This window comes from Heteronotia binoei, chromosome 9, assembly GCF_032191835.1.
Source record: "Heteronotia binoei isolate CCM8104 ecotype False Entrance Well chromosome 9, APGP_CSIRO_Hbin_v1, whole genome shotgun sequence".
Classification (NCBI taxonomy): Eukaryota; Metazoa; Chordata; class Lepidosauria; order Squamata; family Gekkonidae; genus Heteronotia; species Heteronotia binoei.
In genome coordinates this window covers 111,055,334-111,073,725 of record NC_083231.1, presented here as the reverse complement: position 1 = coordinate 111,073,725, position 18,392 = coordinate 111,055,334, and the positions used below count along the sequence as shown (strand labels likewise).

Genomic DNA, 18,392 nt, shown 5'->3' with positions numbered 1-18,392 from the left:
CAAAGGAACAGAACCTGCTTTGGAATCAGAAGGTCCCAAGTTCAATCCCCAGCATCTCCAATACAAAGGGCAGTTCCGCAGGGCCTGTAAAACAGTCCTCTTCCGGCTGGCCTACAACAACTAACTGACACTGAGAATTTCTGGATGGAATTAGAATGCATTTAACAGATCGCTGGTTTTTATGTCTTATGTTTTATTAATTTATTGTTTTAATCCTTACTATGTAAATGTTTTTAAGATAAACTTATGTAAGTTTATGTGTTGTGAGCTGCCCTGAGCCACTTCGGTGGGAAGGGCGGGATATAAGTCAAAATATAAATAAATAAATAAATAAATAAATAAATAAATAAATAAATAAATAAATAAATAAATAAATAAATAAATAAATAAATAAATAAATAAATAAAAGGCTAAGACCATAGAAGATGATGGAAAGTCCTTTTCCTGAGATCCTGGAAAGCTGCTGCCAGTCAGAGTGGACAATACCAACTTTGAAAGACCAATAGCCTGACAGGCAGCTTCACGTGCTCATGTGACCTGCTGATAATGCAGCTGGTTTTCTTCTCTGAATGACCCTCAAATTTGCCACCTTGCTCATCCAAACAAAGAGTTGTCTTTGGTCAGTTCTGTACAGAAACCAATTCTACAGTCATCGGCGCAAGGTGAGTCTGCCTTCTTCCAGTTATACTAACTTCTGTTTAGACATGAATTATCTCACTGAAACTTTGGCAACGTATGTGATTGGGAGATTTAGTGCCCCCCAAACAAGCAAAACTGATAGCTCCCAAAGGAACTTGTAAGTACTCCTACCCTCTGATCCTTGCTGGATCAGACCAATAGTCCCTCTAGTCCAGCATCCTTCTCACACAGTGGCCAACCAGTTCCTCTGGAGGTCCAATAACAAGACAGAGAGGCCAAGGCCTTCCCCTCATAAGAACATCAGAAGAGCCCTGCTGGATCAGACCGGTGGTGCATCTAGTCCAACATCCTGTCTCCCACAGTGGCCAACCAGTTCCTCTGGAGGGCCAACAACAGGGCATAGAGGCTGAGGCCTTCCCCTAGTGTTGCCTGGGATTCAGAGATTTAGTGCCTCTGATTGTGGAGGATCCTCTCAGCCACTATGGCTAGTAGCCACTGATAGGCCTACCCTCCATGAATCTATCTAATCCCCTTTTAAAGCTGTTTATTGCTGTGGCCACTACCTCCTCTGGCATCGAATTCCACATCTTAATCACTCCCTTTGTAGAAGATGATGATGATTCTGGATTTATATCCCAACCTTCACTCAGAGTGGCTCACAATCTCCTTTACCTTCCTACCCCACAACAGACATCCTTTGAGCAGTGTTCCCTCTCTAAGCTGAGTTAGTGTAAGCTAGCTCACCGATTTTTAGCCTCCAGCTCACACATTTTTGTCTTAGCACAGGAAGGATGACTCCAGAGCGCACAAATTGATGCAGTAACTCACAACTTTGATGCCAGTAGTTCACAACTTTGATGCCAGTAGCTCACAACTTTAATGCCGGTAGCTCACAAAGCAGAATTTTTGCTTGCAAGACTCTGCAGCTTAGAGGGAACGTTGCCTGTGAGGTGGGTGGGGCTGAGAGAGCTCTCCCAAAAGCTGCCCTTTCAAGGACAGCTCTGCAAGAGTTATGGCTGACCCAAGGCCATTCCAGCAGCTGCAAGTGGAGGAGTGGGAAATCAAACCCGGTTCTCCCAGATAAGAGTCCACACACTTAACCACTACACCAAACTGGCCCTGTAAAGAAGTATTTCCTTTTGTCCACACTGAATTTACTGCCCATTGACAGGATGCCCTTGAGTTCTAGTATTTTGGAAGAGGGAGAAAAAATTCCTCTTTGTCCACTCTTTCTACCCTATGCATATATCCCTCCTTAGTCATCTCTTTTCTAGCTTCCCCCATCCCATAAATGTTGCCACGAACACCCTTCTTTCCTGACACTGGAAAGATTCCAAGGACAAATGACAATCTGAAAGTCAGCCAATTCAGCCTCTGTCATCGCTGCATCAATCCTGTTCATCTTTCTTTAAGCTTCATTTCGGCTCCTTGTTTTAAAACAGGAAGTATTTTTAAAGTTATTTAAAAGGGACACGGGAGGGAAGGTGACATGGCATAGCCCAATCTCTGCTGGACATAATATACTGGGGATCCCTAGCCCTAAAGATATCCGGCTCTCCTCAACCAGAGCCAGGGGTTTTTCAGCCCTGGGTCCCACCTGGTGGAACTCTCTGCTAGAACATCTGAGCCCCGAGGGAACTTATGCAGTTCTGCAGGGCAGATAAGGCAGAGGTGTTCTGCCAGGCTTTTGGGTGAGGACAGCAACGGATACCACTTTATCTAGCACTCCCTTCCCCCCACCCCGACTTTGCTTTCTCCCATTCATGGGACAGTAATGCAGGCTGTATTTACTTGGCACCATCTGATGCTTTTTAATTTTGACTTGCTTGTTAAAAGCTGGTTTTATATTGTACCTGTCGTTATTGTTAACTGCCCTGAGCCCTCCGATTTCAGGGAAGGATGGTATAAAAATTGAAATGATAGACCAGGGGTGGCCAAACTGTAGCTCAGGAGCAACACGTGGCTCTTTCACACATATTGTGTGGCTCGTGAAGCCCCCACAACCCCATCGGCTGGCTTGGAGAAGACATCTCTCTCTTTTAATCACTTCTCCAAGCCAAGCCAGTTGGAGAATGCATTTAAAGTTGAAGTTGCCTTCTTTCCACCTCTCTCTTCCGCCTCCCTCCCCATCTATTTTCCTTCCTCCCTCCCTCCCTTCTTCCCTTCCTCCCTTTCTTCCCTTCCTTCTTCCCTCCCTCCCTCCCTCCAACCCTTCCTTCTTCCATTCCGTCCTCCCTCCCTCCTACCCTTCCCTCTTCCCTTCCGCCCTTCCTTCCTTCTTCCCTTCATCCCTCCCTCCCATTCTTCCTTCCTTCCTTCTTCCTTCCCTTCCTTCCTCTCTTCCTTCTTCCCTTCCTTCTTCCTTTCTTCCCTCCATCCCTTCCTTCTTCCCTTCCTCCCTTCCTTCTTCCCTCCCTCCCTTCCTCTCTTCCTTCTTCCCTTCCTCCTTCCCTCCCTCCCTCCTACCCTTCCTTCTTCCCTTCCTCCCTCCCTCCCATTCTTCCTTCCTTCTTCCCTCCCTCCCTTCTTCCCTCCCTCCCTTCCTTCCTTTCTCCCTCCAACATCTGACATTCATGTCTCATGGCTCTCGAACATCTCACATTTATTCAGTGTGGCTCTTACATTAAGCAAGTTTGGCCACCCCCGTGAAAGACAGACAGACAGATGGATGGATGATAGAGATAGAGAGGGAGGTGGGAAGGCAACAGCAAACCCCTCTAGTTCTCACTTGCCTTGAAACCTGCTTGCTGGGGTTGCAACAAATCAGATGCAATTTGAAGGCACACACATAAATGCAGTCTGTCCAGCACCCTGACCTCAATAGCCTAGGCTAGTCTGAGCTCATCAGATCTTGGGAGCTTAGCAGGGTCAGTACTTGCATGGGAGACCTCCAAAGACAACTCTGCAGAGGAAGGCAACAGCAAACCAGCTCTGCTTCTCACTTGCTCAGAACACCCTGATGGGATTGCCCTAAATTGGTTGCAACTTGACATTTTACACAGAGGGATACATGTACAGCTGAGTAGACCTGCAGCTGAGAATGGATTCTATCCCCTTATGTGAAAGAGGCACTGAATGGGAGAATACTAAGGAAGACTCTGCAGATAAGGACAATGGCCAACCATGTCTGCTTCTCGCTTGCCTTGAAAGCCCCTTGCTGGGGTCTTCGTAAGTGATGGCGCATAAAGACATGCAGTCTGTTGGATGCCCTGACCTCAATGGCCCAGGCTAACCTGATCTCATCAGATCTTGGAAGCGTAGCAGGGACAGTACTTGGATGAGAGACCAGCAAGGAAGACTAGGTCTCCTGTGCAGAGGAAGGCAATGGCCAACCACCTCTGCTCACCTCTTGCCTTGAAAGTCCCATAATCCTGGGGTTACGACTTGAAGACACGCTTTGCATTTTTGTGAAATATAAAAGGAAATCTTGGCTGATGTTTTTTTTTTTTCTAAGAGGAGGGAAAAAAATGGGCTGACTCATTTTGTGCCCAATGACTGGACGGTGAAGGAATTATAAATCTGTAGCTGACACATCTCTCAGACAAAGAACTAAACCACCAAACCAGGAACCGCCGTCTCATTGCTGGCAGCCACACAAAAGTTGCAGAAATGGCCAGTGCTCCAATTTGGCAAGCGGCCATCTCGCCTCATTCAATCCCCCCCCCCCCAATCCTCAAACTTTCATCTCCTGCTCAAACACCAGGCTCTCTTCAGCACCTCGGTGCCAATGAACGACGGCGAGAGATCCTTCCTGGGCTTACCTGCTCTTTGTCGGGCTTGTCGGAGATGTCGTTCAAGCTGGAAGAAGTCAGGTTTCTATGCGTCATGGCCGGGCTGCCTGGAAGGATGAGATCGAGAGCAGTTAAAGCACCTTTCGCAGAGAAGGGACAAAGAGACTCAGCCTATGGAGTTACTGGGCCATTTCTGGGATTACGCAGAGGGTATTTGAAAATCTAAAATAAGATATTAAACTATCACTACCTGCAGGGAAATGCCAATGCTGGCAGCCTGGAAAGTGCATTTTGAGGACACCCTCTAGTATCTCTCCATCACCCACTACGGACTGTGGTCAACCGTACTTCTTTTTTTGGCCAGCAAAAAGACAACACAACAGGCACTGCCCTGGCTAGGAAAGAGCCTGAATCAGTCATAATTTATGGAGAGCAAGTGAATGATGCCCAGAAAGGCACCACCTAAATGATTCCCTATCCATTGCACCAGGTAGCAAAAGAGACTATAGCTGTCACGCTGCAGTTTTTGCACCTATATGTCAAAAGCTGTCTCCAAGATGGTGGTGGAAATAAAAGGTTCTCGAGGATTGCCTCCCAAATAACAAATAAGACAGGAGATTGGAAAGGACAAAATTCATCTAAAGTGGCTTAAGAAGCTGGCAACTGTGCGCTGCGCAATCCTAAATCCTCAGAAATAAACTTGAGTTCAACCACATATTCCCTGCTTTGGATTGCAGCCTGAGTTCCATCTCGGAAGAAGATGCAGGGTTGGATTCCGCAAAGGATTTCCGTTGAAGGAAGGGGATGACTTTTGCTGATTCCCCTTCTCACTGTAGACCTGCTTCCCACTATCAGGGGTGGTGGGGAACAGTGGATCTCCAGATTTTTTTTGCCTACAACTCCCATCAGCCCCAGCCATTGGCCATGCTGGCTGGGGCCGATGGGAATTGTGGGCAAAAAACATCTGGAGAGACACTGTTCCCCACCCGATAGCTGTTTCCCATCCCCCAAGAGTAGCATTTTGTGGAGAGGAGACATCGGGGTCAGAAGAAACAGGCATGGAATTGTGCTCTGCTGACAGAAATCCTTTTCAGTAGAAAAAAATCTGCAAAATTCAAGCCACATACTGTAATTCATAAGCACTACTACTACAGACCTGGGTTGTTATCCTAAAGTTCAGGGGCACTCTAAGTGACACTACGCAGACGGAAACAACTGACAGGTAACTACATCCCTTTTAAAAAATGGGGATTAGTTTGCCAAGACCGATGCCAAGAAACTGTTTGCTAAAATCAAATTTGAAAAGTGTCTTAAGACACACAGTCAGTTTAATTTCCTGCCCCTGGAAATGCAGTGGGCGACATCTAGGTAATGCTTCTTTCAAGACAAGCCAAATCAAGAGCAGTCCTACTTAACATCAGAGGCTATGGCAGCAATTTGGCTGATCGGTGTTTTCAAGAAATCATCTTGTCTTTTTTTTTAATGGAATCTTCCAGCCTGTTCTGAGGACCGCCAGCCTATTCCGAGAGTCATCGGCCACCTTGTCAAGACCAAAGCTTGACAAGAGTGGTATTTGATCTTTTGGCTCCATGGACCAATCTTCCTACGCATGGGATCAAGAGTAGCTTCCTTTGCCGCCAATGGAGGCAAGCATTACAAGATGCCTTGTGTTGCTGTACTGGCTGGAAATCCCATTGGATCCAAGTGCTATAATACTTCAGAGATGTGGAACTGCACCATGACACAGCCGGCTACATGGTGAACCAAGCGATCTTTCCCTTACTGTACATCCCTTTCCACTTTGCCTAAGCTCTTTGCACACAGTTCCTATCAGGGCTTTTTTTGTAGCAGGAACTCCTTTGCATATTAGGCCACACACCCATGATGTAGCCAATCCTCCTGGAGCTTACAGGGCTCTTTGTACAGGGCCTACTGTAAGCTCCAGGAGGATTGGCTACATCAGGCGTGTGTGGCCTAATATGCAAAGGAGGTCCTGCTAGAATTCCTTACAGGGCTCTTCGTACAGGGCCTACTGAGAGCTCCAGGAGGATTGGCTACATCAGGCGTGTGTGGCCTAATATGCAAAGGAGTTCCTGCTACAAAAAAAGCCCTGGTTCCTATACCAATATAACAATGTGGGTTGGCTAGCCACACAGGAACACTCGTACCTTAAGAAAAGGAGTAGATTTTATACCCTGCTCTTCTCTAGAGTCTCAAAGCAGCTCACAATTGCCTTCCCTTCATAGCTCCATAACAGTCCCTTTGGGAAGTAGGTGGGGCTGAGAGATTTCTGAGAGTACTGTGACTGGCCCAGCAGGCTTCATGTCAAGGAGTGGGGGGATCAATTCTGGTTCTTCAGATTACTGTCCACCACTCTTAATTACTATACCATGCTGTTCACAAGTCTATGCACTTCTTTACCGGTGTGATGCATTACGACTTGGACCAACACCTAGCTGCTTGAATGGTACATTTCCAAATATACCAAATGCAATCCAAAGTGAGTCCCGATTAAGTCTCATTTATTTTTAAAGCAGAAATGCTTAATTCTTCCCATGGAAAGTACTTGACTTGGGCTGGAGCACATCTGGTCTAAGGTCATCAACATCTGGATGGGCCGCTGGCCTGATCCAACATGGCTTCTCTTATGTTCTTATCTCCAAGGGCAGCAGATTCTTAAGCTAAGAGCCTGGTTTGCTTTCCACCTCACTTTAGTGATTGCTCTCTTACAGTTCACCAACTTAAGTGAGGAATGCAGAATCGAGGAGGAGAAGAAAACAAAAGATCAACAGTGCAGTGGGAAAAGAAATTATGTTTTACTTGAAGATCCCTAAACCTTCTGTACACAGCTTCATCGGGGGGAGAAGGCACCTGTCTCTCTGTTCTCAAACTGAGAGAGAAGCAATTCCAGCTACAAAGAGTTTGCACTATGTCTACAGAATGAATATAGACTGGAGCTTCCATAGCAAACACATATTCATGACTGTAATCAGGGCTTTTTTTGAGCAGGAACAGAGTTCCGGCTGGCTTGGTGTCAGGGAGTGTGTCCTAATATGCAAATGAGTTCCTGCTAGGCTTTTTCTACAAAAAAAAGCCCTGTGCAAAGCAATGGTGACATCAGTGGGTGTGGGCTAATATGCAAATGAGTTCCTGCGGGATTTTTTTTTCTACAGAAAAAGCTCTGACTGTAATGGCTACAGGTGGCGCCTAAAAGTTGAAGAAGGTCTCTTCACCGAAACCAGTTCTGAGCTGCTCAATTTGTCTGCAGTGTCCTTTCCTTTATTATTCTTCAAATTTGTGATCCACTCCAGGACAATTTTGGAATAGCGCTAGGACTCCGCACTGATATTGGCGGAGAGCCAGTTTGGTGCAGTGGTTAAGTGTGCAGACTCTTATCTGGGAGAACCGGGTTTGATTCCCCACTCCTCCACTTGCACCTGCTGAAATGGCCTTGGGTCAGCCATAGCCCTGGCAGAGGTTGTCCTTGAAAGGGCAGCTGCTGTGAGAGCCCTCTCCAGCCCCACCCACCTCACAGGGTGTCTGTTGTGGGGGAGGAAGGTAAAGGAGATTGTGAGCCGCTCTGAGACTCTTCGGAGTGGAGGGCGGGATATAAATCCAATATCATCATCTTCTTCTGATATTGTTCATATCTTATGGACAATGCCTATTTGTCAGCCCCATTTATTTTCTTTGTTATAATATACCAGAGGTTGGATACAGAAATTGTTGTCATAATTGTTCCTTATTGACATACTATTATTGTGCTACGCAGTTTTTCATTGTTTACTAATAATTTCAAACTGTGGCTCTTACTTGGTTTTGCTCTCAAACTGTTCCCCCCATAATAAGGCAGTGAGCACCGACTCAGATAAACGCTCATACCCACAACATAAGGATGTCAAAATTCACTCAACCTACAGACCAAAAATGATACAGGGATTGTGTCGATTAAGCTACAGAAAATATACAGATTTTGGGTTAACAGGTGGAGGATAAAAATCCTCCTGATTTGGCTAATCAAGGAACCTGGTGCTAATTTTCTAAATTTCTAGTTCACTTTATGCCAGGAATGCATAAGCAAAATAAGAAGGAAATTATGGCAGAGCACGCGGGCGGCTATTCCCCTGGGACATGGAACACTCTAGTCCAAATCGCCACTCAGCTGTGATGCAACAGATTGGGCGTTTTCGCACTGACCTTAATCGGTAGCGACGCCCCTCTTCACCGCGCAGGATCTGCGCGGATTTCGCACTAATTGCCGCGGAGCACCCGGAAGAGCCAGAAAGTCCCGCGGCTTTTGCGGCGCAAACGGAAACCGCCAAAAAACAGTTTCCATTTGCGCCGCAAAAGCCGCGGGACTTTCCGGCTCTTCCGGGTGCTCCGCGGCAATTAGTGCGAAATCCGCGCAGATCCTGTGCGGTGAAGAGGGGCGTCGCTGCCGATTAAGGTCAGTGCGAAAACGCCCATTGTGATGATAATCAAGAAACTGTAATGTTTCACCTGTGATCATTCACCCTCACCACCATCTTCAGAAGATCACAAAATCCACACACGTCTCATTCAGTTCCTTTCATGCAAAGGAAAGAGGTTCCCATATCCCAGTTTCTGGGATCAACCTGCATTGAACTGGTTTCATTGTTCAAATGGGTCACACTGGCAGCCTGCACTGGATCGGTTTGGATACAACATCAAATAGGCCACGCCGACAGCTACACCTGAATCTAGACCTGGAGCGGCTTCAGGTGAGAGTATTTCAGGTCAGTGGCTGAAACCAGAAGAGGTGGTAGCTGGACACAAGTCAGCTAGAAGGCACAGCTTTGTTGACATGGCAAAGGCAAACAACAATGATCCTATATTTACACAAAGCTCAGCCAAATCACAGATTCTGTCTTGTTTGTCAATCACAAGAACACCTCTTTTGCATTTTAAAGAGAATTCCAATTAGCACATAATGTCCACGATGCCCCCTCAGGCTCAGTTCAAACCCCAAGCAATAAGTCCCTCCCCCCACCCCAGCAGGGTTTTTTTCTGTAGCAGGAACTCCTCTGCATATTAGACCATACCCCCTGGTGTAGCCAATCCTCCTGGAGCTTACAGTAGGCCCTGTAAGAAGAGCCTTGTAAGCTCTTGGAGGATTGGCTACATCAGGGGTGTGTGGCCTAACATGCAAAGGAGCTCCTGCTAGAATTCCACCCCTGATGTAGCCAATCCTCCTGGAGCTTACAGTAGGCCCTGTATGAAAAGCCCTGTAAGCTCTTGGGAGGATGGGCTACAGCAGGGGTGGGTGGCCTTATATGCAAAGGAGCTCCTGCTAGAATTCCACCCCTGATGTAGCCAATCCTCTCGGAGCTTACAGTAGGCCCTGTACTAAGAGCCCTGTAAGCTCTTGGAGGATTGGCTACATCAGGGGAGTGTGGCCTAATATGCAAAGGCGTTCCTGCTACAAAAAAAGCCCTGTGCCCCCAGTAAGAGAGAGGGAAATCGTTTTCCCTGAAAGAAATACCTATGGAAATTCTCAAAGTAGAAAGAAGTTGAAGACACTAGTCCAAAGCAAAATCAAGAAACAAAAGCCAACAATAGCTTTTATAGGGACCAACCTATAAGGGACCAACCTCTTGTAAGGAGAGGTCATGGCTCCATGGAAGAGCCTCTATTTGTCATGCAGAAGGTCCCATGTTCAATTCCTGATATCTCCAACTGAAAGGACCAGGTAGCAGGTGATGTGAAAGACCTCTAGCTGAGACCCCAAAGAGCCACTGCTGGTCTGAGTAGACAAGACTGACCTCAATGGACCTTCGGTCTGATTCAGTATAATGCAGCCTCATGTGTTCATGTGTCATTTGGACTGGTCCAAATATAAGGCATTACCTGGCATTTATATTGGGATAAGGGGACTCCATGGACCACATTTGGGCATATGATCACCAGAATAACCTTTTTGTCCTCTCCCCCATTGCATACCCACCTTTATGAGCACCACCACCCCTGGAAAGGGAACCCAGTCAAGCGCCAACTTACTTAGCCATCCCACGCTGGGGCTTCGCTGCACCCGAATTTCATCGTCCAGTGTGCGGGTTGCTAGGCAGGGCACTGAACTCTCTAGTGGGTTGCGGGCTTTAGTGTTGCAAGCAGAAGGCAGAAGCAGCCGCAGGAAGGAGGAGGAAGACAGCAGAGTTAAGAGAAACGAGAAAAGCCCAAAGCAATTGCAAAAGCGAGACAGAAGAGCACTCAAACGCCCAGTTTAACACACAACAGAACGAAAAATCAGTTAGCGAAAATTCAGGTATTCGGCTTTGTCAATTTTCTGTGGCCGTGCATGCATGGAAATGGTGCTGTGCAAACCTATGGTTGACCTGACCTGGATGGCCCAGGCTAGCCTGACTTTGCCATATCTCAGAAGCTGACCAGGGTCAGCCCCGGTCAGTATTCTGGTTGCAGACCTCCAAGGAATATCAGGGTCACTATGCAGAGGCAGGCAATGGCAAATCACCTCTGATCATCTCTTGCCTTGAAAACCGTATGGGATCTCCTCTGCACATTAGGCCAAGCCCCCCTGATGTAGCCAATCCTCCTGGAGCTTACAGTAGAAGAAGAAGAAGACATTGGATTTATATTCCGCCCTCCACTCAAGAGTCTCAGAGCGGCTCACAATCTCCTTTATCTCCCTCCCCCACAACAGACACCCTGTGAGGTGGGTGGGGCTGAGAGGACTCTCACAGCAGCTGCCCTTTTAAGGACAACTTCTGCCAGAGCTATGGCTGACCCAAGGCCATTCCAGCAGGTGCAAGTGGAGGAGTGGGGAATCAAACCCGGTTCTCCCAGATAAGAGCCAGTGCACTTAACCACTACACCAAACTGGCTCTCACCAGGCCCTGTACTAAGAGCCCTGTAAGCTCTTGGAGGATTGGCTACCTCAGGGGGGCTTGGCCTAATATGCAGAGGAGATCCTGCTAGAAAAAGAGCCCTGGGGGTCACCATAAGTCAACTGAGCCCCCCCAACTGAGCCCCCCCACCCAAAAAAACCCACCAGATTCTCACTGCTGTTTAATTCTAGGAAATCCAGAACAACCAGCCAAAATTCAGCCAAGGTTTGTAGGACTTTGTCTGCAAACTTTTGTTTAGCAATTCACTCATACAACTAGCCCGGCTGCCGTTGCTGTTATATTTTCTATTTCTTTCTGTTTGCGGGTTGCAACGCTGAAATTTTAAATATTAAAAAAAAAACTATTTTTCTTACCAGCGCAGATATGGGAACTGAGCTCTGGGACCAAGCCCAGGGCTGCAAAATATTGAAGTCCTTTGAATGGCAAAAAATATTGTCAATTCAGATGGGTCACCCTGTCGGTCTGGAGCAAGAGGACAAAGTCTGAATCTAGCGGCACCTTGAAGACCAACAAAGTTTAATTCTGGCTGCAAGTTTCCAAGTGCATTTGTCGGTCTTCAGGTGCCAATGGACTCAAAAAATATTGCAGTTATTCCAAGGTTTGTAATTTGGCCAATTGTGTTGCTTTCTTACAGGAATATGAAAAGTCCAACAGGCAGTTTCACCCTCAGTTCAGTGAGGACGCTGTTCCTGATCTAGTCTCAAGAGAATGAAAAAGAAAAGCAGCGGGGAGGACAGCAACCGGAGACTGCCAATTGTATCCTTTCAGCTTTTCCACTGGCGAAAGAGGGAGGACGGAAGCCCCTCTGACCCCCCCAAAATGGCCACGCTTGGTATTGTGGGACCCATTTGGACACGGGCCAGGTAGAAGCGCAAAAGTAGGAAAGATGATAGGATACAACCCTTTTATTTTTTTTACCGCAACTATACTGTATAAAAGGAAAATTGCGCCTAGTTCTATTTAAGGCCCCGCAATGGTGGAATCAACTGCCGGAAGAGGTGCGGGCCCTGCGGGATTTTAACCAATTCCGTAGGGCCTGCAAAACTGTCCTCTTCCAGCTAGCTTTTTAAGACGGAACCCCTGATAACATCAATAACACTGAGCCATCTTATACACAATTTGATTATATTATAATGTTATATTGTTTTATTGGCTTTACTGTTTAAATTATTAATTATATTATATATTGTTTTATTGTATCATGGTTTTACCATGTCTTGTTAGCCGCCCTGAGCCTGCCTTGGTGGGGAAGGCGGGATATAAATAAAAGTTTATTATTATTATTATTATTATTATTAATAAAGCCCTATACGGTGATAACCAACTTCTGAACGCCTTCGTTTCTCCAGGAAGAAGAGAAAAGCTCCAGGCAGCAGTCCTGATGGCCAGAAATGTGCATTACTTACAAAAGCTGACCTCTTGTATGATGAGAAATAAAGTTGGTGTCTCTTAGCAGTAAGAGCTTCACAGTCACGGAGACCATAAGCTCAGTCACAAACCAAGACACTGTTGGAGGCGAACTGATTTAAAGCAATACCAATTAGTCAGGAATTCAACGTCCCCTCTAAGCTGAGGAGTCTTGTGAGCAAAAAAATCTACTTTGTGAGCTGCTGGCATTCAAGTTGTGAGCTGCTGCATCAGTTAGTGTGCTCTGGGGCCATTTTTTCCTGAACTAAGACAAAAATGTGTGAGCTAGAGGGTAAGAAACTGTGAGCTAGCTCACACTAACTCAGCTCAGAGGGAACACTGGTCGGGATTGAAATGACCATGCCAAAAGGCCAATTCAAATCACTTGATTTCCAACTTTTCAATTCATGTATCTAGCATGCTACCCATGTGCATTAATGTAATGCTCTAACAATGAACGCGTTACCTGTTTTAAGAAATGCAATGGATGGACAATATTTTATACTTTGGGTTAGACCCAAAGGTCAATTTCCACTAGCATATGGAACTTCTGGCCACAGAAGATGGCTGGGACAAAGTTCTCCTACCGCAGATCCCTAGTTCCCTGGTGTTTTTTTTCTCTGTCCCCACCATCAGGTTGTCAGTGGGCTGCAGGAGGGGAGAACTCAATTAAATTAACATAACTGAATTTGAAAGTATCAAGGTTTGGGTTTTTTAAAAAAATTAATATTTATCATCATGGGTGGAATTCTAGCAGGAGCTCCTTTGCATATTGGGCCACACCTCCCTGATGCAGCCAATCCTCCAAGAGCTTACAAGGCTCTTTTTTGTAAACTCTTGGAGGATTGGCTACATCAGGGGTGTGCGGCCCAAAAAGCAAAGGAGCTCCTGCTAGAATTACAGTCCTGTTTATCATTTGATTTGTATTGACCATGGATATCACATAGCAAAAAATGGTGGCCACACATTGATTAGAATTGGGTAGGACAATCAGAGACCAAATAAAATTCTTTTGTTGGGGATTTCTGGGGACTAGAGTGAAGACTGGCGATCCTTGACCCTAATCAAAGGATACAGAAATTCCAAGTGATTAACAAGTATCTGATGAAGGGAGTTTTGACTTTAGAAATCACATATCCCAGAAGTCTTTTTGGTCTCTTAGGTGCTATTGACCCGAATCCAGTGTTTCACAATAACCAAGGAAAAGCATGTGAATATTATCCGAGTTTTTAGCTTTTTCTATCGTGGTTCCAACCTGGTGGAATGTTCTGTCTGAAGAAATTCATGCCCTGCAGGACACCTATCTAGGTTCCGCAGGGCCTGTAACACAGAATTATTCCATTCAGTCAATCTTATTGGTCCTACTATCCACTTCTCTGAGAGTCATGCACGAGAGTGTCAGGGTGCTAAATTGCTTTACAAGATATTTGTATTTTTATTTATGCTTTGCATTTATGTTGTTAACCACACCGAGTCCCGATTGCCAGGGAAGAAGTGGGATAAAAACAGAAATAACAAACTTCATTTTATAGCACATCAAAATACTGAGACAATTACTGTTTTTGCTTGCTCGTGCTAAATATCACTCAGAGAATAACCTCTGCTTTTGCCACCACCCTTTGTTTCTCCTTCTCATTATTCTTAAACTCTGTTAATGCATTATTCAGCCCATTAGAAGAATGTGAATGGTACTTAAATGAATACAGTTCCATTGTTTGGTCCGACAATGTGCCTAATCGTCTACCGCTGCCCTTCCTGATGTATTTTTTAACGTCTTCAACTTTAAATAAATAATCATGATCAATAAATGATGGCTTTCCCCCCCAAGTCATTGTTTCACATCAAATAGTCGAAGGCGAGAAATGATAGCTGAAATCATACGAGTTTTGTAATTCTAGCTTTGAGCCACGAGTGACGGCCTTCAGACATGACATTCTCTTCTCCTGGAGCCAAGGGTCCAAACTTCACTAAACTGTACTAAATGCTTCTTGAGCAAAAATGTAGAGTTTTAATAAAGAACATGACCCAAGTCACTCAATCTATCTTGTGGGGCATCTAATTTCCTGGAGTACTGTGGCATTAGCAACACTGCAAACACAACGCTAGCATGAAGCTAAGCCTGAGCCAACTGATACCCTACTCGTATATCTCTCTGTATGTTCAGCAAATGCAATATTTCTTACACTGCAGGCTGCTCCCTCCGCATACAGAAAAGGGTCACCTTGGGGAGAGCTGGCATACCACGTAAGGTTCCAATTACCAGGTGATCATCCAGAAATCCCAATCCCAGTAGGTTTGCAGTGTGAGGCACATCCAACAGCAGCATCTCCTGCCTACTCCTGGCTGAAATGAGTGGGGTTTGTGCAAGAGCAACAAGAGAAAATCGGCAGGAAAAGTTAGGCATGCATAAGTACCAAACATGCAAAGCGGCCTACAATGGGAGGCACAGTCCAGCAAAGACGGCAGTAGAGAGATGGTCCCCCAGGGGAGGGATTCTCAAAAACCAGCAGAGAAAGCCTCTCTATGAAGTACTGATGTTTCAGTGCAACTGTCAGTCCAAAGAGCAGAGGACCACTCTTGGATTTCACAGGTGTGTTCTTGCACTTCCCAAAATCGGCCAACAGCAAGTCCCAATCTCTCCGTTTTCCACGCTTTTTTGAATATGGACAATCTCAGAGACTGACTTGTCCCAATGATTCTCCTCTAAAGATTTATAGATTGATAACGGAAACGCCTTTCACTCTACCAAAAAAAAGTTTCCTTGATTAACTGGGAAATCCATTTTTTTAAAAAAAAAGTTTTGTTGTTTTCAGGGTAAGCATTTAACAAAAATGACAGGAGGCCCTGTGATTAAAAATGGAAATCTCCCTTCCTTTTTTGAGTTATGTACAGTCGTGGGCGTACACTCAACCGCAGAATTCCATCAATGGAGTCGGTTTTCCATTTGTGGAAGGATGAGCGGCGATTTCAACCAATTATCTCTCCTACCACCTCTGCTTTGCCCATTTTGATGTTCCTGAGCATCTGCTGACCCTCAGGGACAACTCAACAGAACTTGGCGGACTGAAGCAAAAAGAGGGAATGGAAATGCTTTATAAAGTCTGTGGATGGCTGGGTGGAGACTCCCAGTCCCAACTCCCACTGTCAGATGGCAAGAGGAAAAAAGTTATCATTTTTTATCTTTGTTGGTGTGATGGCATTATAACACTTCTGCCAAAAACCCAGAAGTGAAAAAGGTGGGAGAGAAGCCACTTCAGGAACAATGATATAAACAGCCACTGGTTATAGTGACCAAATCACAAGCTTATGAGCGTACCGGCGGTTTAAAGTTTTTTGGAGAATTTATATTCCCATAAAGTCATTACAAACATTAAGCAGTGGGGAACGCATTGGAAGTGTTGCTGTAAGCGTATTTTGAATGGGGACGTCCTCTTTAAGATTTTATGGAGCACCCTATGCTGGAAGAGTAATTGAAGCAGGACCCTTTAAGTCAACCGCCTGCACATCGGGACTCCTTGTTGGAAGATTATTAATGAATTCTGTATTTCTTTCTTGTTAATTTGTATATGTGCACCATTACTACATAGTAATTTGGTCACTATAACCAGCGGTTGTTTATATCAAAAACCCAGAAGTGACATAACACCGCTCTAGGAATTGGCAGAAATTCTATGGTTTTATCACAGAGCTTCCAGTGATTCCTAGAGTAGCATGATGTCACTTCCAGGTTTTGTTCTCCCCGGAGTGACTTAACACCATTACCCTAATGGCATCGCCCCCCAAAACACCTACTAGTGGCCAGTCATTGGCTGATATCCTTTCCTACTCAGCACAGCTGCCATTACAGAACTGTCGCCATTCACACGACCAAACAGTATTTCTTAACACACACATATATGGAACGTATCACATGAAATGATTTGCCCCCCCTCCCCCCTCAAAAAAAAACCTTGAATAAAGCATCATGCTGGGCAAATAGTCTACTAACTGTCAACTATGTGGGCTGTGTTCCATCCTATGCTGTGTTTCACAAGGGCATTTTAAAAAATTTCTGATATTATGTGATTATAGGTTCCTTTATTTTAGACCGTAATCTCCTTGGGAGGCAGGGACCCGTCTGATCTGGCCAATGCCCATCTATAAAGAACTGTGGATAGTGTATAAGTAATAAAATAAGCTCATGATAAAACCTCTGTATGAGGCTTGTTTTGGAATTCAGAGAAAAACTATTTACACGCGCGCACACTAAACGGTTTGGTAGTCTATCACACAAGATGTGGAGACATTCAGCTTGTGGAGTTCTACAAACCTGGTGCACTTATGCCCAGTAATACAAGTGCACACACAGAGAGACGCACCCAAGGACAGCTACTGCTTATGCCTGTTCTACAGATGTGCATTTGGCCACGCTGATAAGAAAAATACTTCACCTTTTCATACAGTGCTTTGGAATGTTCGGAGCCTTTTATGAACGTTAGGTCAATAACGCTTACAAACATCCAAATTGCAAGCCATCAAAACCTTACACTGGGATGACCTTGAGCCAGCCACAGGTCCCCAGCCTAACCTACCTACCTCATTAGGCTGTTGTGAGGATCAAATGAAGAAGAGGAGGATTTTGCAAGCCCCTTTGGTCCCCAATGGGGAGAAAAGAAGTGCATAAATGAAGAAAACAAATGCCAAGCACTCCCAGCAATTGGCGATCTTGATCCTTACAGGGGGACCAAGTGAACAGGCAATGCCAGTTAATATGCCTAAAATAACAATATGAAGTTATAAATGACAATACAACAAATCTAATTGTTTCAATGTACTACTTAAAAGATAATGGTGGTCCCCTGTGCAGGCACCAGTCGTTTCCAACTCTGGGGTGACGTCGCATCATGACATTTTCATGGCAGACTTTTTTTACGGGGTGGTTTGCCATTGCCTTCCCCAGTCATCTACACTCCCTCCCCCCACAAGCAAGCTGGGTACTCAGTTTACTGACCTTGGGAGGATGGAAGGCTGAGTCAACCCGGAGCCGGCTACCTGAACCCAGCTTCCACCAGGATCAAACTCAGGTCGTGAGCAGAGAGCTCAGACTGCAGTTTTACCACTCTGCGCAACGTACTTAGTCTTAAGTAATTCAGCAGAGGGCTGAAATGATAATCACTTGAGGCAGTTATTTTGGAGATAATTACAAAATAAAACAAACCATCAAAAACACCGGGCAGGAAGGAGGGATCCCTAAGGGAATCCCAAACAAAATTTTAAAAGTCTTCTGGTAGAAGATGTCAACAGACAGGCTTTCCCTTAGACGCGTTGCTTTATTTACATGTACATGAAGAGCCCAGGTGGTTTTAATTGTTTTATTGTTGTGGGGGGGTTAATGGTTTTTAAAAAGTGATTTTACTGGGTGTCTTTCGATTCATTGGCTGCCTTGGTGGTCTCTGTGAGGGCAGAAAGGCCAGGGTGTAATTTTTTTAAAGAATAAATAAATAGATAGGAACAATAAAATTTGCACATGAGGGATGTACAGGTTAGGCCACAATAGGTCAATATGCTGTATCTTCCTGCCGTTGATGATGTTGGGCCATATGATTAACGTAAATCTTTTGACTCCAGAGCAAGAGTAAGTTTCTTTGGAAAAAAAAATTTTCCTCCTGACTTATGAGAATTATGGTTATGTTAAGCTGGCAAACATTTAAAGCAGGGGTGTCAAACATGCAGTTTGGGGGCCAAATCAGCC

The 18,392-nt window shown here is 45.3% G+C and overlaps 1 protein-coding gene across 1 annotated transcript in view; it reads right to left on the bottom strand.

Moving 5' to 3' along the window:
* Positions 1-18,392, bottom strand: part of SLC4A4 (solute carrier family 4 member 4) — a 287,851-nt gene that overhangs the window by 114,820 nt on the left and 154,639 nt on the right. Inside the window, exon 6 of the mRNA XM_060247411.1 lies at positions 4,401-4,477. Within this exon, the coding sequence (XP_060103394.1) occupies positions 4,401-4,477 (77 nt within the window). The remainder of the gene's footprint in view (positions 1-4,400; positions 4,478-18,392) is intronic.